This window comes from Impatiens glandulifera, chromosome 5, assembly GCF_907164915.1.
Source record: "Impatiens glandulifera chromosome 5, dImpGla2.1, whole genome shotgun sequence".
NCBI lineage: Eukaryota > Viridiplantae > Streptophyta > Magnoliopsida > Ericales > Balsaminaceae > Impatiens > Impatiens glandulifera.
In genome coordinates, this window is record NC_061866.1 from 8,453,822 (window position 1) to 8,476,165 (window position 22,344).

General features: G+C 32.0%; 1 protein-coding gene across 1 annotated transcript; it reads left to right on the plus strand.

Moving 5' to 3' along the window:
* The first annotated feature begins 13,504 nt into the window (after positions 1-13,504).
* Positions 13,505-14,665, plus strand: LOC124940568 (protein SOB FIVE-LIKE 5-like). Its single transcript, XM_047481093.1, has 3 exons — positions 13,505-13,989; positions 14,064-14,126; positions 14,212-14,665. The coding sequence occupies exons 1-3, from the start codon at positions 13,663-13,665 to the stop codon at positions 14,260-14,262; spliced, it is 441 nt and encodes a 146-aa protein (XP_047337049.1). The 5' UTR covers positions 13,505-13,662; the 3' UTR covers positions 14,263-14,665.
* The last annotated feature ends 7,679 nt before the right edge of the window (positions 14,666-22,344 follow it).

Consider the following 22,344-nt stretch of genomic DNA (forward strand, 5'->3'; position numbering starts at 1 on the left):
CCGGACCTCTCGGTCTTAGGTTAAATTTCTTGGTTAGACCTCTCGGTCCTCAGTCGAACCTAGCGGTCCTCAAGAACATCAAAATTGTAATTTTTGCACTTTTGATGGAGGCTTGGATTCTTCGATCCAAGGGCTTGAGTAACTTTACAAACCCCCCAAAACATTTAGAACATCATCCTAATGTATCAATCGACCTGGGTGATGATCAATTTGTTCAAAACAGTTTGTAGCAAAAAATCGGGTTTTTGGTTTTAAAGCTCTTTTGAAGTGTAAGGATGTAGCCATTAGTTTTTTTATACTTCGTATACTTGATTGATATCAAAACAAGAACACCGACGGTTTGTTTGGACCAAATCAAGAACTTAAAATTTTCAATTATTTTGAAAATTTTGATTTTTATCAAACATAATCGGGATGGATCAAACATGATCCAAACAGTTGCCCAATATCATTTAAAACATGTTGGGAAGTTTTTTGAGGTGCTTTCAAGAATAGGAACTCGATTTTTTGATTTTCTAAATTTAAATTTGAGTTTTTCTTTTTAAAATCGATTGATCGGTTATAACTTTCACAGAAAGCTCATATTTGATCATAAGATCAATTTTCAATCATCAAATTTAAGAACCAGACAACATACAAGCTTATGAAAATTAAAATATAAAAATTTCAATTTTAAATTGGAAGTATGAGTTAAAGGATGATTGGAAGCTTACCAAGTGTTGGAAAACACTCCTTCGACCTTAAGGAAGTGTTCTAGATGTTTTGATCCGAGCTTTAAGGCTTGTGGTGAAAATTTAAAAAATCTTGAAGATTTAAGCTTCAATGGTGGATTACTGTATTTTTCAGCTTGAAAGCTTGAGAAGTGAATTCTTGGCTTCGGAAATGTTGAGGGAGGATATTTATACCCTTCTTAAGTCGGTGGAGGCTTCAAGTAGATCGAATCAACCAAAAAGCCATTAATAGCGTTTTGGCTGTTCTTGGATTAACTTGCCGGAATAGGCATGATCACAACCTATAGATGTAGGGGAAATGATCACCGTGGTAGGGTGATTATTTCACCTTTCAAATAAGCTGAAATGGTGGACTAACGGCGGAGTTCCATCTTCGAAAAATCAAAGATGGATGCCGTCCTTATCCCTCCGGGATCCTTGATGAAGAAGACGACCATAGACAAAACAACATTGTTTTGGGCGCTGTTGGAAAACATGGAGCGTTCCGTCAACGTTCCGTCAACGTTCCATCAAGGCGCGGGAATTCCGTCCACGTTGGAGGAGATGGCGTGGGATCAACCGTTTGGTGATTCGCTACTTCGCACACGCGTCTTCTTCTGCTGCAATGGGAGACACATACTACTTCTGGGGTTGGATGACAATCCAACATCCATTGGTCGCGGCCTTGGCTATAACCATTCTTCTAAATTTTGGCTACACCCAATTGCAGTTTTAATTTTTTATTTTAAAACCTTAAGATTTGTTTGAAATTGATTTTTTTCACAATTTTGCCTTTAATTTTTTTCTTTTTAAAATCCATAAATATTAAAAATAAATATGACAAATATTTTGCCAATTCATTTTTATATATATTTTAGGGTTTAATAAATAATTTTTGGGGATGAAATAGATACCTCTTTTCATCCTAAATTATTTATTTTAATCTCTTAATTTTTCTAAAATTATTTTGAGATAAAATGAGAATACCATTTATCCCAAATAATTTTATTTTGTGTTTTGACCATTTTCCTTAATTAATTAGATTTTAATTATCACACTAATTAATTTAATTAATTGTTTTAATTAAGTTTTGGTCTTGTAGTTAATTATTTTGATTTTATTTATTCAAAAGTAAATCAAAATAATTATTTTGTTTTATAAATTGGGTAGGTAGATTTTTAGTGCTTATAATATCATATATAAAATATATATTTAAGTTAAATATTTCAATAAAAAACAATTTTTTTTAGATAAGATAACAAAAATAATTAAACATAAAACTCAGTTGCTGTAAGTTAAGTTCCTTTCGTTCGATAGATTTACTAGTAAGTTGAAAAAGTAAACTATCTAACAATTATGTAATTTTTTCAAGATGACTCCAAAGACGAACTCATGTAAGTTTAATAACGATGAGTGATGAATGAGAGTAAGTCAAACAAATAATTAGGCGGCGTCAGAAGAATTTCTACCTAAAATTCTGAGCGGTAGTGAAGTTTGTCTTTGTCCGAGGGTTGGTAAGCAACGCCGGAAAAGTTATACCAAATGCTAACTAACCATTTATAAATATGGTCAAATTAGAGAGAAAATCTTATAAAATTTTGAAGGATACTTTTAAAAGGGCCTCTAGATAAAAGGGAGTCTAGATGGAAAGACAAATAAAAAACTCATTATTAGAAAAATAAAAAATAACCCGAGATCCTATAACACCATTTCATTTGCTGCAAAAAAGAATTAACACGAACTCGATGAATGATCACCAATACGATTTGAATGTATAAGCAGTATTCTAATGTGACCCACCAAAAAGAGTATTATTTGGATTACAAAAGTTCGAGACAACAAATTTGACTCGACTAATAAAATGTTGTACTGAATAAAATACAATACCTAGGGTTGAGCAAACAGGTAAAATCAATACGTTTTGTCCGATCCGTATTAAATCCAAACTAAATTTATCAAATCCGTAATTCAAACCATTTTACTAATTAGTACGGATCGAATATGGATTAGATTGAATATGGTTTGGACAATCCAAACTAAAAAATATTTAAATAAAATTTTATAATTCGGATTCAGTTCATATTAGTCCTTCAAATGCTCGCCTCTTGATTTAAGAAAATTTAATTACTTAATTTATTTTATTATTTAATGTTCAGTATGTTTAATTATAAAAAAATAGTATTAAAATTTTTAATGTTACAATTATTTTGTTTGTTTAAAATTTCAATCTAAAAGAAATGTAAAATATTAAAAAATTCTTGTTAACTAAACGATGCATAAATATGTAAAAAAATATATTTAGGTTAATTGAAATTTAAAAAAATTAAATTAAAAATGTATTTTTATTTAGATAGTTTATATAATTTGAATAATCAAAGTAGTTCTGATTGACGTCTATTTGACCACTAGAGAGAAAATCTTGTTGTAGTCAATACCTTATTTCTATTGAAATCTTTTCACAACCAACCTTGCCTTATACCTCATTCTTTTATCATGTTCTTCTTTAATCTTGAAGATCCATTTATTGTGAACTTTTTTTTTTCCCCTTGGTAGTTCGATGAGGTGCCAAGTCTGATTCAACGTTAAAGATTCCATCTCACATTTCATCACATACTCCCACTTAACTGATTCATCTAATTGTATTGCTTCCTCATTGTATTCAGGTTCGCCTCTACTTGTCAACAAGATGTAGTTTAGAGATGGGGACCATTGCTTGACTAATTTTCGAATTCTTCACGATCTTCTCAATTGTATAACCAATGTTTACTAATTTACCTCTAAGCTACGTTCTCAACGATATCTTCTTCAATAACACATTGATCTTCTTCGACAGTCGGTATATATTTAGTTGGAATCACCATCTGGTGTCTTCCCAACACAAATTTTGTAATGAACATGTTCATTGAAAATGACGTTCCTTCTACGAATGATCTTTCGATTTTGAATATCCCAAAAACGATAACGAAACTCGACCAATAAAAAAACTTATTAGAATTTGGATCAAGTTTTGTTGTATCACATTCATTAATATGCACACATGATAAATAAGAAAATACTTTCAAATAAGACAAATTTACCTTTTATTTCTTTAAGCTTTTTCTAGAATTCTAAATTAAAAATGTACAATGAGTCATATGTTAATCAAGTAGGCAGGGGTGTTGATAGTTTATGCCCAAAAGGTTTTAGGAAGACCGACATGCAATATCATGTGTCTAGCACGTTCGTTTAATGTTCGATTCATTAGTTCATCTAATACATTCTCTTAAGGCGTTCATGGAACACCATACTGATCCCATTTATAACACAATATTCTCTAAAATCTGAACTGATATACTCGCCTCCGTTGTTAGATCTTAAATACTTAACCTTCTGATTTGTTTCATTCTCAACCAAAGTCTTTCATTTCTTGAAAGCAACAAATACTTCAGACTTTTGCTTCATAAAATAAATACATACCTTTCTTTTCGAATCGTCTAGAAACATCACGTAGTAGTGTGATCCTCCGATAGAAGAAACGACTGCATGTCCCCAAACATCAATATGTACCAACTCTAGCCTTTTTTTCTTGAGCTCCTTCCCAATATTTAAGAAACTCACACGTTTTTGTTTTTTTAAGAATGCAATTTTCACATAACTAATTCTCAACAGACTTCATTTATGGAATCTAACAATTCTACAAAATATTTTTCATCCATTCTTCACTCATTTGGCCTTACCTGCAATGCTATAATTCACTATTCTTCAAGTCATCAACAACATCAATAACTGTGTCTCTACATGCAGACCGACATGCAATATCATGTGTCTAGCACGTTCGTTTAATGTTCGATTCATTAGTTCATCTAATACATTCTCTTAAGGCGTTCATGGAATACCATACTGATCCCATTTATAGCACAATATTCTCTAAAATCTGAACTGATATACTCGCCTCCATTGTTAGATCTTAAATACTTAACCTTCTAATTTGTTTCATTCTCAACCAAAGTCTTTAATTTCTTGAAAGCAACAAATACTTCAGACTTTTGCTTCATAAAATAAATACATACCTTTCTTTTCGAATCGTCTAGAAACATCACGTAGTAGTGTGATCCTCCGATAGAAGAAACGAGTGCAGATCCCCAAACATCAATATGTACAAACTCTAGCCTTTCTTTCTTGAGCTCCTTCCTAATATTTAAGAAACTCACACGTTTTTGTTTTTTTAAGAATGCAATTTTCACATAACTAATTCTCAACAGACTTCATTTATGGAATCTAACAATTCTACAAAATATTTTTCATCCATTCTTCGCTCATATGGCCTTACCTGCAATGCTATAATTCACTATTCTTCAAGTCATCAACAACATCAACAACTGTGTCTCTACATGTTGATGTTGTGTATAACATTCCAGTTTTGTGACCTTGAGAAACAACTATTACTCCTTTAGTCACATTTCACGCACTATTTATACAACTAAAATTGTGACAATCGTCATCAAGTTGTGTAACAGAAATCAGATTATGTAAAATTAGAATGTGTCTTACCTTATTAATCTTCCAAACATAACTGTTTGTCATCTTCAATTTGATGTCCCCGTGTCAACAATATCTAGTGACTCACCATTTTCGAGATAAACTTTCTCATAGGTTCCATCCACATAATTTTTCATTAATTCTTTGTGAGAAGTGCTGTGAAAGATGCTACAGAGTCCAAAACCAATGAATCTATCGGGTTATCAATTAACAGAAGCAATACATTAGTGACAGTTTCTATAACTGCGTTGGTTGTATCATTTTTATCATCACCGTTTTTATTCGGTGCTTAGCAATTCCTCTTCAAGTGACCTTACTTACCGCAATTTAGTAGTCAAATGTTCTCCCACACTTGGACTGAGAATTATGTGGCTGAAAACTGTGAGAAAATTTATCTCGTAAATGGTGAGTCACTGAATATTGTTGGCATGGGGGAAATCAAATTGAAGATGGAAAATGGTTCTGTTTGAAAGATTAATAAGGTGAGACACATTCTAGGTTTAATGCGCAGTCTGATTTTTGTTACACAACTTGATGAAGAATGTCATAATTTCAGTTGTGGAAATGGTACGTGGAAGGTGACTAAAGGAGAAATAGTTATTGCTCGAGATCACAAAATTGGAACATTATACACAATTTTAACTTGTAGAGAAACATTTGCTACTGTAGTTGATGACTCGAATAACAGTAAGTTATGGCATTGCAGGTTAGGCTATATGAGCGAAAAATGGATGACAATTCTTTTGAAGAATGGACAGATTCTAGAACTGAAGTCTGTTGAACATCAGTTATGTGAAAACTACATCCTTGGAAAACAGAAACGGGTGAGTTTCTTGAAGATTGGGAAGGAGCTCAAGAAAGAAATGCTAGAGTTGGTACACACTAATGTGTGGGGACCTACACCTATTTATTCTATTAGCGGATCACACTACTACGTGACGTTTATAGATGATTTGACGAGAAAGGTATGAGTATATTTCACGAAGAACAAATCTGATGTATTTGTGGTTTTCAAAAATGGAAGGCTTTGGTTGAAAATGAAACAAATCAGAAGGTTAAATGCTTGAGATCCGACAACGGAGACAAGTACATCAGTTCAAATTTCAAAGAATATTTTGATGTAAATGGGATCAGTATGGTGAAGATTGTTCCCTAAACGCCTCAAGAAAATGGAGTAGCTGAACAGATGAATTGAATATTGAACGAACTGCAGGGCTGCCTAAAAACTTCTAGGCAGAAGCTATCAATGTTACTACATACTTGATAAATAGGGGACCCTCTGTTCCTATTGAAATCAGAATTCCTGAAGAAGTCTGGAGCAATAAAAAGATAAACCTTTCTTATTTGAAAGTATTTAGTTGTTTATCATATGTTCATATTAATGAATGTGATAGGAGCAAGCTTGATCCAAAGTCTAATAAATATTTTTTTTATTGATTATGGTGATATCGAGTTTGGTTATCGTTTTTGGGATAATCAAAATCAGAAGATCATTCATAGCAGAAATGTTATGTTTAATGAATAGGTTCTTTATAAAGATTGTGTTGGGAAGATATCAGATGGTGATTCCAAGTTGAAAGAGACTGGTATGGTCGATTTAAGAGAATTTGCAGCTAAATATATATATCAACTGTCGAAAAATACCAATGTGTTGTTGAAGATGAAATCATTGAGAATGTGGCCCTATAGGCAAATCAGCAAACACCGCTTATACAGTTGAGAAGATCGTCAAAGAATCAAAACCTATCGAGAGGTAGCCTTCATCTCTGAACTATATCTTGTTGATAGATAAAGGTAAACTTGAATGCTATGAGGAAGCAATACAATCTGATGAATCTGTTAAGTGGGAGTCTGCGCTGAAAGATGAGATGGATTCTTTAACGTTGAATTAGACTTGGGAGCTCACTCAGCTACCAAAAGGAAAGAAAGCACTTCACAATAAATGGATCTTCAGAATTAAAGAAGAACATGATAAAACCTTGAGGTACAAGACAAGGTTGGTTGTGAAAGAATTTCAATAGAAATAAGGTATTGACTACAATGAGATCTTCTCTCTAGTAGTTAAATTGATGACAATCAAAACTATTTTGAGTTTGGTTGTGAAATGAGACCTTCATCTTCAATAAATGAATGTCAAAACTGCTTTTCTTCATTATGATTTAGATGAAGAGATTTACATGCAACAACAAGAAGGATTTGAAATCAAAGGAAAATATAAGCTTGTGTGTAAGCTTCAGAAGAGTCTGTATAGTTTGAAACAGGCTCCAAGATAATGGTATAAGAAGTTCGATAGCTTCATGAAAAGTAACAATTTTCTAAGGTATGAAGCTGATCATTTCTACAATATCAAGAGGTTTGATAAATCGTACATTATTCTACTCCTCTACGTTAATGACATGTTGATTACGGAAGCAAGCTTGTATAAGATTAACAAGCCCAAGAAAGAGTTGTCTGAAAAGTTTACAATGAAAGATTTGGGTGCTACTAAATAAATCATTGGGATGAGAATTTTTAAGGATGAAGAAGTTCTCAAGCTTTCACAAGAAGAATATGTGAAGAAAGTTATTAGCAGGTTCAACTTGTATGATGCAAAACCAATTACTACCCCCTTAGCTAGTCATTTAAAACTATCTAAAGATTAGTCGCCTTCAACAGAGGAGGAGAAAAATTACATGGGCACTGTTCTGTATGCCTTTATCATTGGTTGTATTATGTATGCGATGATTTGTATAAGACCAGACATAACACATGCAATGGGAGTTGTTAACAGATTCATGAGAAACCCGGGTAGACAACATTGAGAAGTAGTAAAGTGGATACTACGATACTTAAGAGGAAGTACGAGTCTCGCTTTGTGTTTTCGAAAGTCTAATATGAGTTTGGAAGAATATGTTGATTCTGACAATGGTGGTGATGTTGATAGTAGGAAGAGCACAACATGGTACATTTATACTCTAGGAGGTATTACAATTAGTTGAGTTTCAAAATTGTAGAAGATTGTTGCTCTTTCCAGTTGTGAGGCAGAGTATGTTGCTGTGATAGAGGCTACTAAGGAGATGATGTGGTTACAACCCTTTTTGCGAGAATTGGGTCAAGACTATGAGAGAAGTGTGTTGCGATGCAACAGTCAGAGTGCCATTACTTTGGAAAGGAATCCAATTTATCATGGAAGGACAAAGCATATACATGTTCGTTATCATTTCATCAGGTCAACTTTAAAAGATGGAGTATTAACTCTTGAGAAGATTCTTGGGAGTGAGAATCCAGCTGATATGCTGACAAAAGCTGTGACAAATGAGAAACTGAAGTTGTGTGCAACTTCAGTTGGTCTTTGATAGGATCAACGGCACCAATAGAGACGGGGGTCTAGCTATTGATGACGACTTCGGATAAACGGTTTGATAGAATCTTGTTAGGGATTAATATCTCTTTCTATTCTTCGCAAATCCTTCGAACTTTTGAAACAAATTCAAGTGTGAAAATGTTCGTCGGATTTGAAGCTTTGAACCAATGAAAGATGAATGACAGAAAGTAAAGAACACAAGAAGTTGTTTATGGATGTTCGGAGCAAACTCTCCTACGTCACCCCTTCTTCCAACCACCGGAAGGATTCACTATACTTCTTTGAATCAAATACAATTCACTAATCTAGCTAACTCTCTATTGAACAAAACAACCTTTGTTCAACTTACAGTACTGAAGTTTTCTCACAGAAAAGACAGTATGTAATACAATGTATTCACAGCTAGATGATAAGTGAGATGTTTGATTTCAGGAACTTTCTTTTATGAAAAATGAAGCAGCTCTCTCTTTCTTGTATTTTTCAGCCAGCAATTTGTCCGTTGTCTTAGGCAGCAATTTATTCTTAAAAATCTTCAATGGTCAAATCCTTCTTTTGGACACATGTCATCTTTCCGTTGGATGTACTATCCATGAGGTACTGGGTAGTACATCAGAAAAAGATTCTTGAGATCGTGCTAGTACAATGCAGTACAGATAATTTGAATTATGGCATACATGGAGGTTATTCATTTGTTGAGCTCTGCTGTCAGCTGCCTGGAAGACTCTACTGCCAGCTGGCCCCATCTCGACCGTTCATCTGATTAGACTTTTTCATAAAATCGGTCTAACTACGCGTTGACTTTGATTATGGAATATGTGGTGGTTATTCATTTGTTGAGCTCTGCTGTCAGCTGTTTAGAAGACTCTACTGCTAGCTGGCTGGAAGAGCATCTGCCTTCAGATGTTCATCTAATCATCTTAGCCGTCCATCTGCTTAGACACCTCATCTTGGCCGTCCATCTTCTTAGATCCCCCCATCTGATCATCTTGGCCGTCCATCTGCTTAGACGCCCCATCTAATAATTATTAATTCTGTATAACATGTGGGCATGCTTACCACTACACCACTTAAGATGTTGATATCTAAATATATATTTATATATTTGATATGACTAACAATTATTGAACTTAGTTTTATCCATTTATTATCAAAAATTATTTCATCAATCATCAAATCAAAATTGTTAATTTATTTTAAATCAATTAAAATCTCAACCCAACAGTCTTCTTCGTTAAGTTAGTTTCCATGTGAGAGATTATTGAGTTATGAAGTCTACAATTATAATAAACTCTACATTGTTAATTAGAGTTTATTGAGTTTGTATTTGGTTTTGGGCTTGGGCCTGACCAAGAGTTATTTAGATTTATTACTTGAATGTTACCCTATAAATATGTGATTATTAAGAGTTTACATAGTGAATGCAGAATTCTAGAGAGATAAAATGTGAGACAAAAACTTTGTATTCATTCATTCTTCTTCTTCATATATAGTGAAATCTGGTGGCGACTGAAGTGGACGTAACTCAATTTGAGTGAACCACTATAAATCTGTGTCTTATTGTGTTCTTCTTTCTTTCGTTTTTACAGATTGTTTCAAGTAGGTCAGATTTTGGAGATACAAATCTTAACAATAATGTTGCGGTAGGTTTCAAGTTCAAAACTTATTATATCATTTTTATCTATATTTTTTCAATTAGTCGATTCAAATTTCAAGGACGTGTTCACTCACAAATAACCCGATCTATTTACTCTCACATAAATGAGTTATGTAATTTATTATTTATATGATTTAATAGAATTGATGAATTATAAATATTGGTTTAATCCAAAGAATCCAAACAAACAACTCCATATACATTAAAAATTAAATATCTTATAAAAGTCAAATCAAGGGTGAATATGTATGACCCTAATCTAATCATACTTCTAAAAAGTGAAGTCCAAATAAGTTCCACCACCACAAATAAAATACTAATTTATATGCAAAAATTATTGATTATATATATATATATATATGATGGAACACTACATAAGGTAAAAGACAGTGGAATTAGGACCAAAGCCATCTGGTTCTGTCATTTTCATGATTCAAACAATATATATCTAATGTCAATGGCTGCGTAGCTCAAATGAAACAACATGCTACCAAACGTAAAACGAAAAACAAATACTCTAACATAGAACATATGATCATTGAAACATCTAGCAGGAACAAGAAGAAACATCGACAATCTCAATAAATAAATGCAAAACTAACTATAGTTAGATCTATTAATGTAGGATCGATCACATGCATACACAGTTGCAATCCTGTCCCTACTCATCATGCATCACGATCAATTACCAATAATATTCATGTCCATTTGGATTATCAGGGTTTAACAATATTGTAACGAATTTCGGGTATAGTTATTCATGAGGAAAATAGATTATATAAATACTCTAGTATTAGTTAAGATATTTATAGTTTATCAGTCTTACTTTAAAAAAAAAAAATCTATATTATTTTAATTTTTAAAATATATTAATTGATGTATAAGTTGTAATTGATATTTCATTATGATTATGATGGGTGATTGTACAGTAAAACGTACGGTGGTATGCTACCACTACTATTCAATTGGCTTGGAACTGTCTTTGTTTCTTTGCATGCTCACATTAGAGCTTGTTTGATGATATATGATTATTTAGGATTTAAGAAAAAAAAATTATAGTTTTATGAAAAAATAAGTTATTTGAATTTTTAATTGGTTGATTAATTATATTATTTTTTACGTATTTAAAATTAAAGTAATAATATTTTAATAAATAAATTAAGTAAGTTAATAATTGAGACATGACACGTGAATGTTTGATAAAAATAATTCAAAAAGATATAAAGCTCCTAGTACATGGGAAAACGTAAAACTCGCAACAACAAAACTAGCTCGCAGATATTACCACAAGTTAATAAAATAGTAACATAAAACATTAAATTAATATTATACATTAGGGGAATAATTTTAAATCCAATTTTTGAGATTGAGGTTTTACCTTGGATTTTCCATCTTTCAAAATGTTAGGTGATATGATTTTTTTTTAAAAAATTAAGAGAAAGAAAAATTAAATGATGAGTGATGATTTTGAGAAAATAATAATTATTTTCGGTAAAAAGACTTAAAAGGTATGGATATATATAAATAAAATATAAAATAATAATTTAAATTAGAGGGTATTTTAGTATTTTAATTTATGAAATAAGTAATGTGATTAGTGAGAAATGATTGATTAAAAAATTGATTTAATTTGAGTTTTATAAAACCAAAGAAAACAATCTCTCATAGTTTATATGATTGTGGATCAATTGTTTTGAGGACCGTCACTAAAGGTAATGCAACGGTACTTGGAGTCTTATCCAGTCATTTTTATAGCTTTCGTCCCTAATTCCTGAGATTCATCGATATCTTCTGACACTTGATTAATATTTGATCCAATTGAGGTTCAAATTTATTTTCATTTTATTTGTGTTAAATGAGATTCGAATTATCAAATTTGAAACTATTCAAGATTTTTTTAAATTGACAAAATATTTGTTTTTTATTATTTCGTTTTTTAAATTAATTTATCAGGTGTATAAATAAAATAATATTTAGAAACGTTTTTGACATATTTTTTAAAATTGGGTATTTTTTTTTTGAGTTTTACGCATTTTAATTTGTCGAATTTAGTTTGGGTAACTAAAAAATGTGCAATATGATGAAAGATTTGAAAAAGTTTGAAGAGAGATATATTTAGTATTTATTTTCTATAAAACTTCATAACGACATAACTGAATACGGTTTACCAATTTGGTACGTGTTTTAAATTAAGTATTTTTTTTCGAGATATACGCGTTTAAAAATATCAAATACGATTTGAATTTTTTAAAAACGGTGTATTTTATGAGTATAATTTGAAAAATTGAAAAATAGAGAATTTTTATTTTATTTTCAAATGTGATAAATTAATTAAGATAAAAATTTGTCAAATTGAGGCTCCTTATATGGGTCAATTTAGATTTCGGACTTCTTCTTTCAAACGTCACAATTTGGGACTCATTATTGTTAAAGTTATACCAAAACGAGATTTTGTATTAACGATTTCAAACGCCGTTAATCATATTTTTTTTAACATTTATAAATAAATAAATACAATATTAATGTAACTAATTTAACTATCGAATTTAAGCAGATTTAGAGTTTTGACTAAATTTTTAAAAAAAATCGGTAGTTAAAACCCTTATTTAATTTATCAACCCAAATATTAAAATATCTCTATTTTATTTTTCTAAAATTTAATTTTAAATATAAAAATATATTATTATAATAATTTAACCAATTAAAACTAAATAATCTATTTTCTCATGTGTTTTCAACAAAATCCCAAAAATATTTTCAAATAACCCAACATCTAAAATCCAACTTGAAGCCAAATATAAGACTGATTTCAATTCAAATATCATAATAAATATTTTTAAATAACATTGTATATTATTAAAAACTATGTTATATTTGAAAACATAAGTACTTTACAAATATTTTTAAAATATAATGATTTTTTTGAGATTAAACACAAATAACTTGGATTACAAAATTAAATTTGCATTCATATTAGAAATATTATTGCCCAGTAATTTCTTATATATTCACTTCATCTTAGATTTGAATAAAAATATAAAAATGTAAAATATTCCAATCATTCGTAAGGGACACGGGCATGAAGTTTAATATTTTAATAAAATACACACAAATCCAAGCCAACTGGCAATTATTAATAATTTCCATTGAATGAAATGAAATGATAGCATTATATATGTTTCGCAATAAATAATGAAACCAAAACACCTCTATTATATAGTAAAGTCCAAAAATAGTCTCAGGATTTTCAATATCCCTCCCTCTTTTATTTTACTATATAATAACACTATACATGACTCCTTCACATTCATACAAGAGAAACAAATTAAACCAGATTATTATAAGTCTCCATCACAATTTCTTTCTTTCTTTCTCAATTCTCAATTCTCAATTCTCCCCGCCAAACCATTTCATATGTCTCAAAATCTTCATTAAAAATGTCAAGCTCCGAACACAACAGTAGTGAATCGGGCTGGACAATGTACTTAAACCAATCCTCAATTTCTTCTTATCAATACCCGCAAAGAAGTAGAACAACCCGCCAAGAAGAAGAAGAAGAAGAAGAAGAAGAAAATGTTGATTTGTCGATGATTTCCGACGCTTCTTCAGGCCCTCCACATCTCAATGAAGATGAACAAGATCATGAATACCGCACAAAACCTGAGAAAGAGTCCAAGAAAGGGAAGAAGATGAAGATGAAGAAGAAACAAAATCAATCTATTGATGACACAGCTAGCTCCCCTCCAAGCCACGATCTTTCTCAGGCATGTTTTATACGTTTAATCGCTCAAATTTATTTATGGGTTAAGTTAATTTTGTTCGTATAATGAATGCACAGAAACAGAAATTTAGTAAAGGTTCAGATGAACATGGGATGGGATCAAATGCAAGGAAGTCTAAGGTGAATTATATGATATTATAATTTACAAACCTTTTGGTCATAATTGGATAGAAGTTTAAATTTTTTTACATTTAACTTTTTTCAGGGAAAATCAACATCTGTGGGACAAAGTTACTCTAGGTCCTCTGTGAAATGACCCTTAAAATATATATATAGCTGGTGGTGGGTCAATTTTATGGTTTGGTTTGCAGTTTCAGGTCTTGATTCACTTTTATTATAATGTGGGTATGTCAGAGTTATAGAGAAAGATCAATGTTATCCATTTTTGTGATTTTTTTTTTAAGATTGTTTTGATTGGTAATTGGAATAGTTTGCCTGCTCAGTTAGTTGTTGATGATATGTCAGTATTGTGGGAAGCAAATAATAGGAGTGAGAAGATGGAAGTTAAAAAAAAAAATGAGCAAAGGGTATTTATTATTATGTATAAAATATATATATATATATATATATATATATGAATTGTAGTTGAGAAATAGATGCAATTATATATATTCTGTGCAGCTATTTAAATGACACGACAAATGCTGCCTTTGATGCTCTCCAAGAATATCCACATCCATCTTCTTGTTGGATAGTCTAATTTGTCATATTCACTTTAGGACCCATCTCATTTATTTTTACTCTCCTTTATTTTATTTTACCAAATTAATTAGTTAAAAGAAAACCAAATACTAATGATTTAACTTAATTAAATAAGGTTTGATTATAATAATATAAATTGAAATTAAAATTAATCATTAAAGGCATTTTTGGCAACAGAAGATCCTCAATTTTGGGAGCAACACCAAGTTGATTTGCAAGCCCTTGTCCAGCAGCGATTGAGCTTGTGAAAACAGGTACAAAGTAACAAGAGACCAAGGGAGGAGGCAGCTGAAAGAGTAAGTGATGTACTCATTCGGTTCGAACCATTTGCTACTCAATATGAGTTGTTGATGTTGTTAAACCCAGAGCTAGCTGGTTCTCTCCGAAATGCGTTGAGCCTGTTGGCCCAGGACGAGAATCATTCACAAGACTTATAGAAATTTTCTATAAAATTTTTAAAATCTTAAAAGAAATTACAAGAATTGTTATATCTCTCTTATTTTTCTTCTTCTCTAATGAGAGCAACATACATGTTATTTATACCAAAATAAAAAAAACTCTTAATTTTCTAATTTAATGAGATTTATTGAAAATATTCTATTTTCTTCATTATTGCAAATATTTTGTTTTTCTCATTATTGCCCAACATTCTCCTCCTTAGTCCTGACGTGGTTCGAGATCAAGAACACCGATCAACCTTCTTCGAACACAACATCACAACTCACATGGATCTTGCCATTTTGTAGTTCGAGCAACTTGTGTGCCTTACTTCCTTCTTCGACACCAAAATTATCGTCTAACTTTTTCAGACGGGGAATGGTCACCTTGGTGTGCGCTGTACACCCAAACACACGAAGGTGCGCTAGGTGCGGCTTCATTCCAGTCCACATCTCAAATGGGGTTTTGTCTTGAACACCTTTGATTGGAACCCGATTGAGAAGATAGACTACATGACGAACTGCCTCTCCCCAATATTTACTCAGGACTTCCATGCTTTTGAGCAACGACCTAGCCATGACCATCACTGTTCGATTACGCCTCTCCACCACACCATTTCGAAACATTAGACCTAAGTGTATAGTGCCTTGAAGGTATCGAAGCACCTGCTTCACTGCCTTGTGATGTATCTTAGTTGGCCTCTCCATAAATCTACTGACAACACCAACATTATAATAAAGATCTGGCCTTGTATGAAGGAGATATCACAAACAACTAATAATGACTCTTCGATATTCAATTGCATTAATTGGTTGTCCTTCGGGATCCTTATATAGTTGAGCCCTATGCTCCATTGGTGCCTTTGTTGAGTTACAATCAAGCATTCCAAATTGGTTCAACACCTTTTTGACATTTGTTGTCTGCTTGATCGAGATACCTTCTTCGAACTGATCTACCTCGATTCCAAGGTAGTATGAAAGCAATCTGAGATCACTCATCTCGAACTCCCCCATTATTTGCTTCTTGTAAAGTTTGACACCCTTTGGATCTTCAAGATTAGCTAAAAGACAAACCAATTTTTCTAATTTCAAGAAAATTTGGTATAGTCGATTATGAGTTTGTTTCACTTTCATGATAAGGCATGAAGGGTTCTTAGTGAAGACTTCAAAATCTTCTCCGTCCATCAGCACCCTGTGACGTGTCTCGGTAAGTTGCCCGAGACTCACTAGATTACTTTTTAAAGAAGGAATGAAAAAACTCCCTCGAGAAGCCACTGGTCGCCATTTTTGCATTCGAACATGATAGAATTTTTTCCACAAACTTGTACCGTAGAACTATTTTCGAACTTCACATTTCCAGTGACTGCCTCATCTAATTCAAATAACTTCTCTTTATCGTCAGTCATGTGATTTCTAGCACCGTTGTCCAAGAACCAAGCATATCTTGATGTCTCGTCGTTCTTAGCTTCTAGAATTCCTAGAGTTAGCTCTGTTTCATTCAGCATGGCAACATTGATTGACGGAATCTCCTCCGAGATTTCTATAAGTAATACTAGTTCGACGTTGTCTGCATGGGTAAGGTGTGCTACCTCATTCTTCTTTGCTCGACATTGTGTTGAGTAATGTCCCATCTTGTTGCAATTAAAACACTAAATGCAACTCTCCTCTCCCTTGGCCTTTACCTTGGGTTCTACCTCCTTGACCACGAGTCCTACTATCTGTGGAATCATATTTTCACTAGTTCAACGAGTCTTCCTCGTCCTTTTTTAATCGTGCCTTCCACTCCTCCTAAGTGAGTAGCACTTTTCATTTGTTTTCTCCAGAGCTTATGATTTTCTTGCGCGTGCGCTCCTCGAAGGCCTTCAGCCTTCCAACAGCTTACTCGAATGTTAACATCTCGAGGTTGTAAAACTGCTTGATGCCGGCTACCACACTGATAAACTTTTCTGGCACGGTGTCAAAGAGCTTCTTTACTATCGCAACATCATTTAGTGTTTTTCCAAGGCTCGAGCACCTGACCGATATGGATGTGAGTCGACCAACATATTGATCGAGCGACTCACTATCGTTCATATGCATTTTGTCAAATTCACTCTTTAATGTCTACAATCGTGCATTCTTCACACGGTCTGTGCCGACGAACCTCATCTTGAGACAGTCCCACACTTCCTTCGCCGTCTTCTTATTTGCCACATACATTAGAAGATCATCTAGAAGTGCTTGTAGAAGATGCGATCTCGTCTTCTTATCGAGTCAGACATCAATCTTTGTACCTTCTACTGACTCGATTGTCTCCCACACTCCTAAGTCCTGCATCATAGTTTGTACACGAATCACTCAACTGATGTAGTTCGTATGCATTAACTGCGGATAATGGAATATGTCATTGTTTTGATGCGCCCCTGATGATCCTGCACCCTTCGACATTTGATCCCAACGGATGATTTTTGGCATTCACCTGATGCTCTGATACCAAATATTGGCCCAGGAAGAGAATCACTCACAAGACTTGGAGATTTTTTTTTATAAAATCTTTAATATCTTAAAAGAAATTTAAAGAATTGTTATCTCTCTATTATTTTTCTCCTTCTCTAATAAGAGTAACATACATGTTATTTATAATAAAATAAAAAAAAACTCTTAATTTTTTAATTTAATTAGATTTATTACAAATATTCTATCTTCCTCATTATTGCAAATATTTTTTTCTCATTATTGCAAATCTGCCGTTTTTCTCATTACTGCACTGCAGATCTTCCATTTATTTGTAAAAGTTGTAACAGTCAGGAGTAATCTAATAGAGGCGCAATAGTTAACTGGACATCTAAGGGTAAATCACTGTTCGGTGCGGGCCTCGAGAGAAGAACCAAATCGAGGCAAACTGAATACTAGATAAGTGTATGAATTTATAGGATTGAGTTATATGAGTTCTCCAACTTTGAAACAAGTTTCTTTTTTAAAATTGGTTCATATGTCACATTATTGTGAGACAACAAATAGCATGAATTTTATCTGAAGGTAAATAAAACCAAAATTTTACTAAATAGCTCATGATTGTCGTAATATTCTCATAACAAATAATATTTATAGTACATTATTTTCTAAGGAGATGAAACATGGTTAATTAGTCATTTTGATAGTTGACAAATGAACTTAATATCGAGAGAGAACTAAAAAAAAGAATTTTAAAATAAACACCTTGGCAAATCAAAGTTTAGGAAATATTGAAAGACTTACTATTATGGCAAGAAAAGAGGTCACAAAAATTTGAGTGTTAAAATAAATTTAAGAGATACGATAATTTAACTGAAATTTTTAGAAACTCTTCTTTGGTTTAAAGTAATAGAAAAAACATTGGTTTAAAGTATTTGATTCTTTTATGATTTTACGAGAAGTAATTTCATATTTGTTTATATTTTAGAGTTTGTTATAAGATGATCTTATATGTTAATGATATGCTGATAGTGACTATTGTTTAAAATGAGATAATGAAGGTAAAGTGTAACTTGGAAGTGGGTTTGATATGAACGACTTAGGAGTTGTAAGGAAAATATTTTGAATAAAACTTTTAGAGATAGAGCCACTCAAAAATTATAGTTAGGTTAGAAGGGTATAATTGAGAAAGTCCTTTGTAGGACTCTATTTTGCTATGCCACCTCGTTCCAACAAGGATATTGAGTAAATGTCAAGTTACATATTTTGGTGTAGTTGGATCACTTATGTATGCAATGAATTATATTCGAATCATATTTGACATATTTAGCAAGTATAGTTTACAACACATGTCAAATCCATGTAAAAATCAGTGAAGATTAGTTTAATAAATTTTACAATATTTAGAGGTTCAACCTATGTTCATCTACAATTTGGGAGAACTAAAGATAAAGTTATTTGTTATGCCGATTCTCATTATGCTAGAAATCTTGATAGAAAAAGATTGCTTACATTATTTTTTTTTATATTGGTGGTTGTGTTATTAGTTGAAATGCTACTCTATATTATCGTTGTGTTGTCCATTACATAAGAATAATAAATCGTTATAGAAGTTTATTAATAAAACTATTTGGATGAAATGTCAATTCAGGGAGTAAAAAAGAATTTGTAGCGTATAAAATCATTTTTTATAGTCAATGCTATTTTTTTTAATGAAATATCAAATATTCCATGTAAGAACTAAACATTGATGCACAATGCTAACTAGTATTTTTAATAATCATGATAATATCAAATTACCTAGGCATTCTCCGTTGCTAATTTTGAGTATTGCTCTAGCTTTGTTGCCATTGGAGGTAATATGAGCTTTTGGAAGAGGTTGAGATTGATATGGTTTTGTAATGTTTTTGAACTCTACCTTCTTTTGACATAATTGTTACATGTAAAAATTTAGATTATTATAATTATGGTGATCTAGATAGGTTTTGACGAAGGTCCGGCCTAGACTCATGTGCGAAGGCTGATATGTCCAATTATTTGACCTATAAATAGGTTATCTTAATTAGAGTTTATTTGTATAAGATGAATAAGTTGTCATTATTTTCTCTCATATTTAACATATGTCATTGTCAATAGTGAAAGTTTCATCCTAAGAGTTTGGAGAGTCCTCACATCAAGTCGCCCACAAGGAACATAATCCATTCTTTTATAATTCCATCCTAATTTTCAATTGAACCCAGATCAGAACCTCAAGTCTCCCCGTCTTGATTTTTGGAGATGGAGAGGAACCACATGGAAAACAAGTTACCATGAGATCAATGATGAGGAAAAAGAGAAAGATAATGATGACGACGACGTATTTTTTATTAGATTGTGCACGACCATGAATCCCATTTCCCATCAAATGGCGGAAAAGTGGAGATTCTCGGGGATTCTACCCAAAATGACACGAACATGTATATAGTATGCTACCTATGTGATAAAATTTGGCAATGCGAATGAGCTCCCCCAAGTCAAGTCACTTACAAATGACCAATTCACCAATAAGGATTTGAAGAGTCTAACAGATCGATTGAGGAAAAACTTACCCCAGCCAGGGTTGTGGTACGTTGTTCCCTTTCATAGAGAAGCTAATGTGTATAAATCAATGAGATGCTTGAAAAAATTCAATTAAAAGTGAATAAAGGATAATAAAATTAAAGTTTTATTGAGGAAAAAAAGAAAATCTATAATGGTGTCAAATAAGAAGGTAGCAAAGAGAAAGATATTCATTACTCAACTCTCTAGTAGCTACCAATTCCAAAAATTTAAAATTTGGATAAAATATAGTAGGAGTCTTATAATGGGTACTACTACATTTATATGAACATTTGGGAAGGACAAATTTATAGGGAACAAAATAAATAGGGAGAGGATGGAATTCTCATAATGATTTAATTGACAATAATATTATATATTTGGCCATGTTATACATATCACCTATGTAGAATGGTGGCTTTCCATATAATGCCCAATAGTAATGTCCAACCCGCTCTTTGGGGGCATACAAACAGATTTCAAGGGTCCTCATATGACTACATCCATATAATGAAATAGAGAGGTAGAGAAATGATCATAAAATTGCCACGCCAACCCCAAAAGGCCAAGATGTGACCCACAAATAATCTTCAAAGATTGGCCAGCCTAGCTTTAGAAGAAGAACCTAAATGAAGTGGGGTAGGAAAGCAAGTGCCTTTGTGATTAATTAAATAATCAATCGTACTCCCCTCACCCTCTTTCACACACACATACCATGTTAAATAGTCCTCATTTGTTGTCAATTAGCGAAAGAAGATGTACCTTTTACCATGTTGAAGAAAGTAATAAACACAAAATAATACGTCTTATAGTTTTTAATGAAAATTTTAAGTTAGCTCAGACATAGTCATCTTTCATCTCCACACCTCCAAACTCAAGTTGTTTCATTCGTTTATGTGTTGTTGTTTATGTGATTTTTATTTGATGGGTTGATTTATAAGTGTGTTTCTTAATTATTTTTCTATGGTGAGCATGAGGGTTACACTTCATAAAAAATCAACACAAATACAAATTAAATTATAACATTGAAGTGTTACAAGTTAAACTAGCATTTAGCCCGTGCATTTGCACGAGTAATAATATAAAAACCGTGAAAAAAAATTACGGATAACATTTTTTATTTTATTTTTAACCGTTTTAAGTTTATGGGTGAGTCAACCCACAATCCGACCGAATTATCCATTTACTCAACATCATTATATATTAGTTAGTTAAAAAGTTAAACTTATATTAATATTAAAACGTCCCGCGTTTATCAAATTTGGTGTTGAATTTAAAATATAAAGTCTTTATAGCCTAGTTGGTTAAAAAATTGTACTTGTTTTGTTATGTTGCAAGTTCGAAACATACCTCTAGCATTTATAATTTTATTTTTAACCGTTTTAAATTTAAAAACGGGCCAACCCACAATCCGACCCAAGTATCCAAATTAACCACAGCTCTCGACCCGGCAATCCGGACACTTTAAAAATTAAGCATCATTATATATATATATAGATTAGTTAGTTAAAAAGTTGAACTTATATTAATATTAAAACGTCTCGCGTTTATCAAATTTGGTGTTGAATTTAAAATATAAAGTCTTTGTAGCCTAATTGGTTAAAGAGTTGTACTTGTTTTGTTAGGTTGCAAGTTCGAAACATACTTCTAGCATTTTTAATTTTATTTTTAACCGTTTTAAATTTAAAAACGGGTCAACCCACAATCCGACCCAAGTATCCAAATTAACCACAGATCTCGACCTGGCAATCCGGACACTTTAAAAATTAAGCATCATTATATATATATAGATATGTTAAAGAGACAGCAATTCAAAGACACTTATCAAAAATCAAAGAGTCAAGATAATCTTTATTTTTCCTATTTATCAAAATACTTTTGAGAACATCAAACGTTACTATTGTAATTTAATTATTGTAATCATAGTGTATAAAACTACTTAGAATGTACTCAAAAATATTATCTATACTATTTATTTTAATTTGGTATCTCATATTCACGATTCTCTAAAATGGATGAAACCAACCAATGCCATCCATTTTCTTCATTACAATCTATCTCGGTAAAATTAGATCACAATTCTGCTTTTTAGAAATCGCAAATAATACTGATTCTTAAAGAAAATCAACTGTTTAGCTTTTTCTCTGGCACGAATCCTGCCCCAGACGCCACAACTAAAGATGATGACA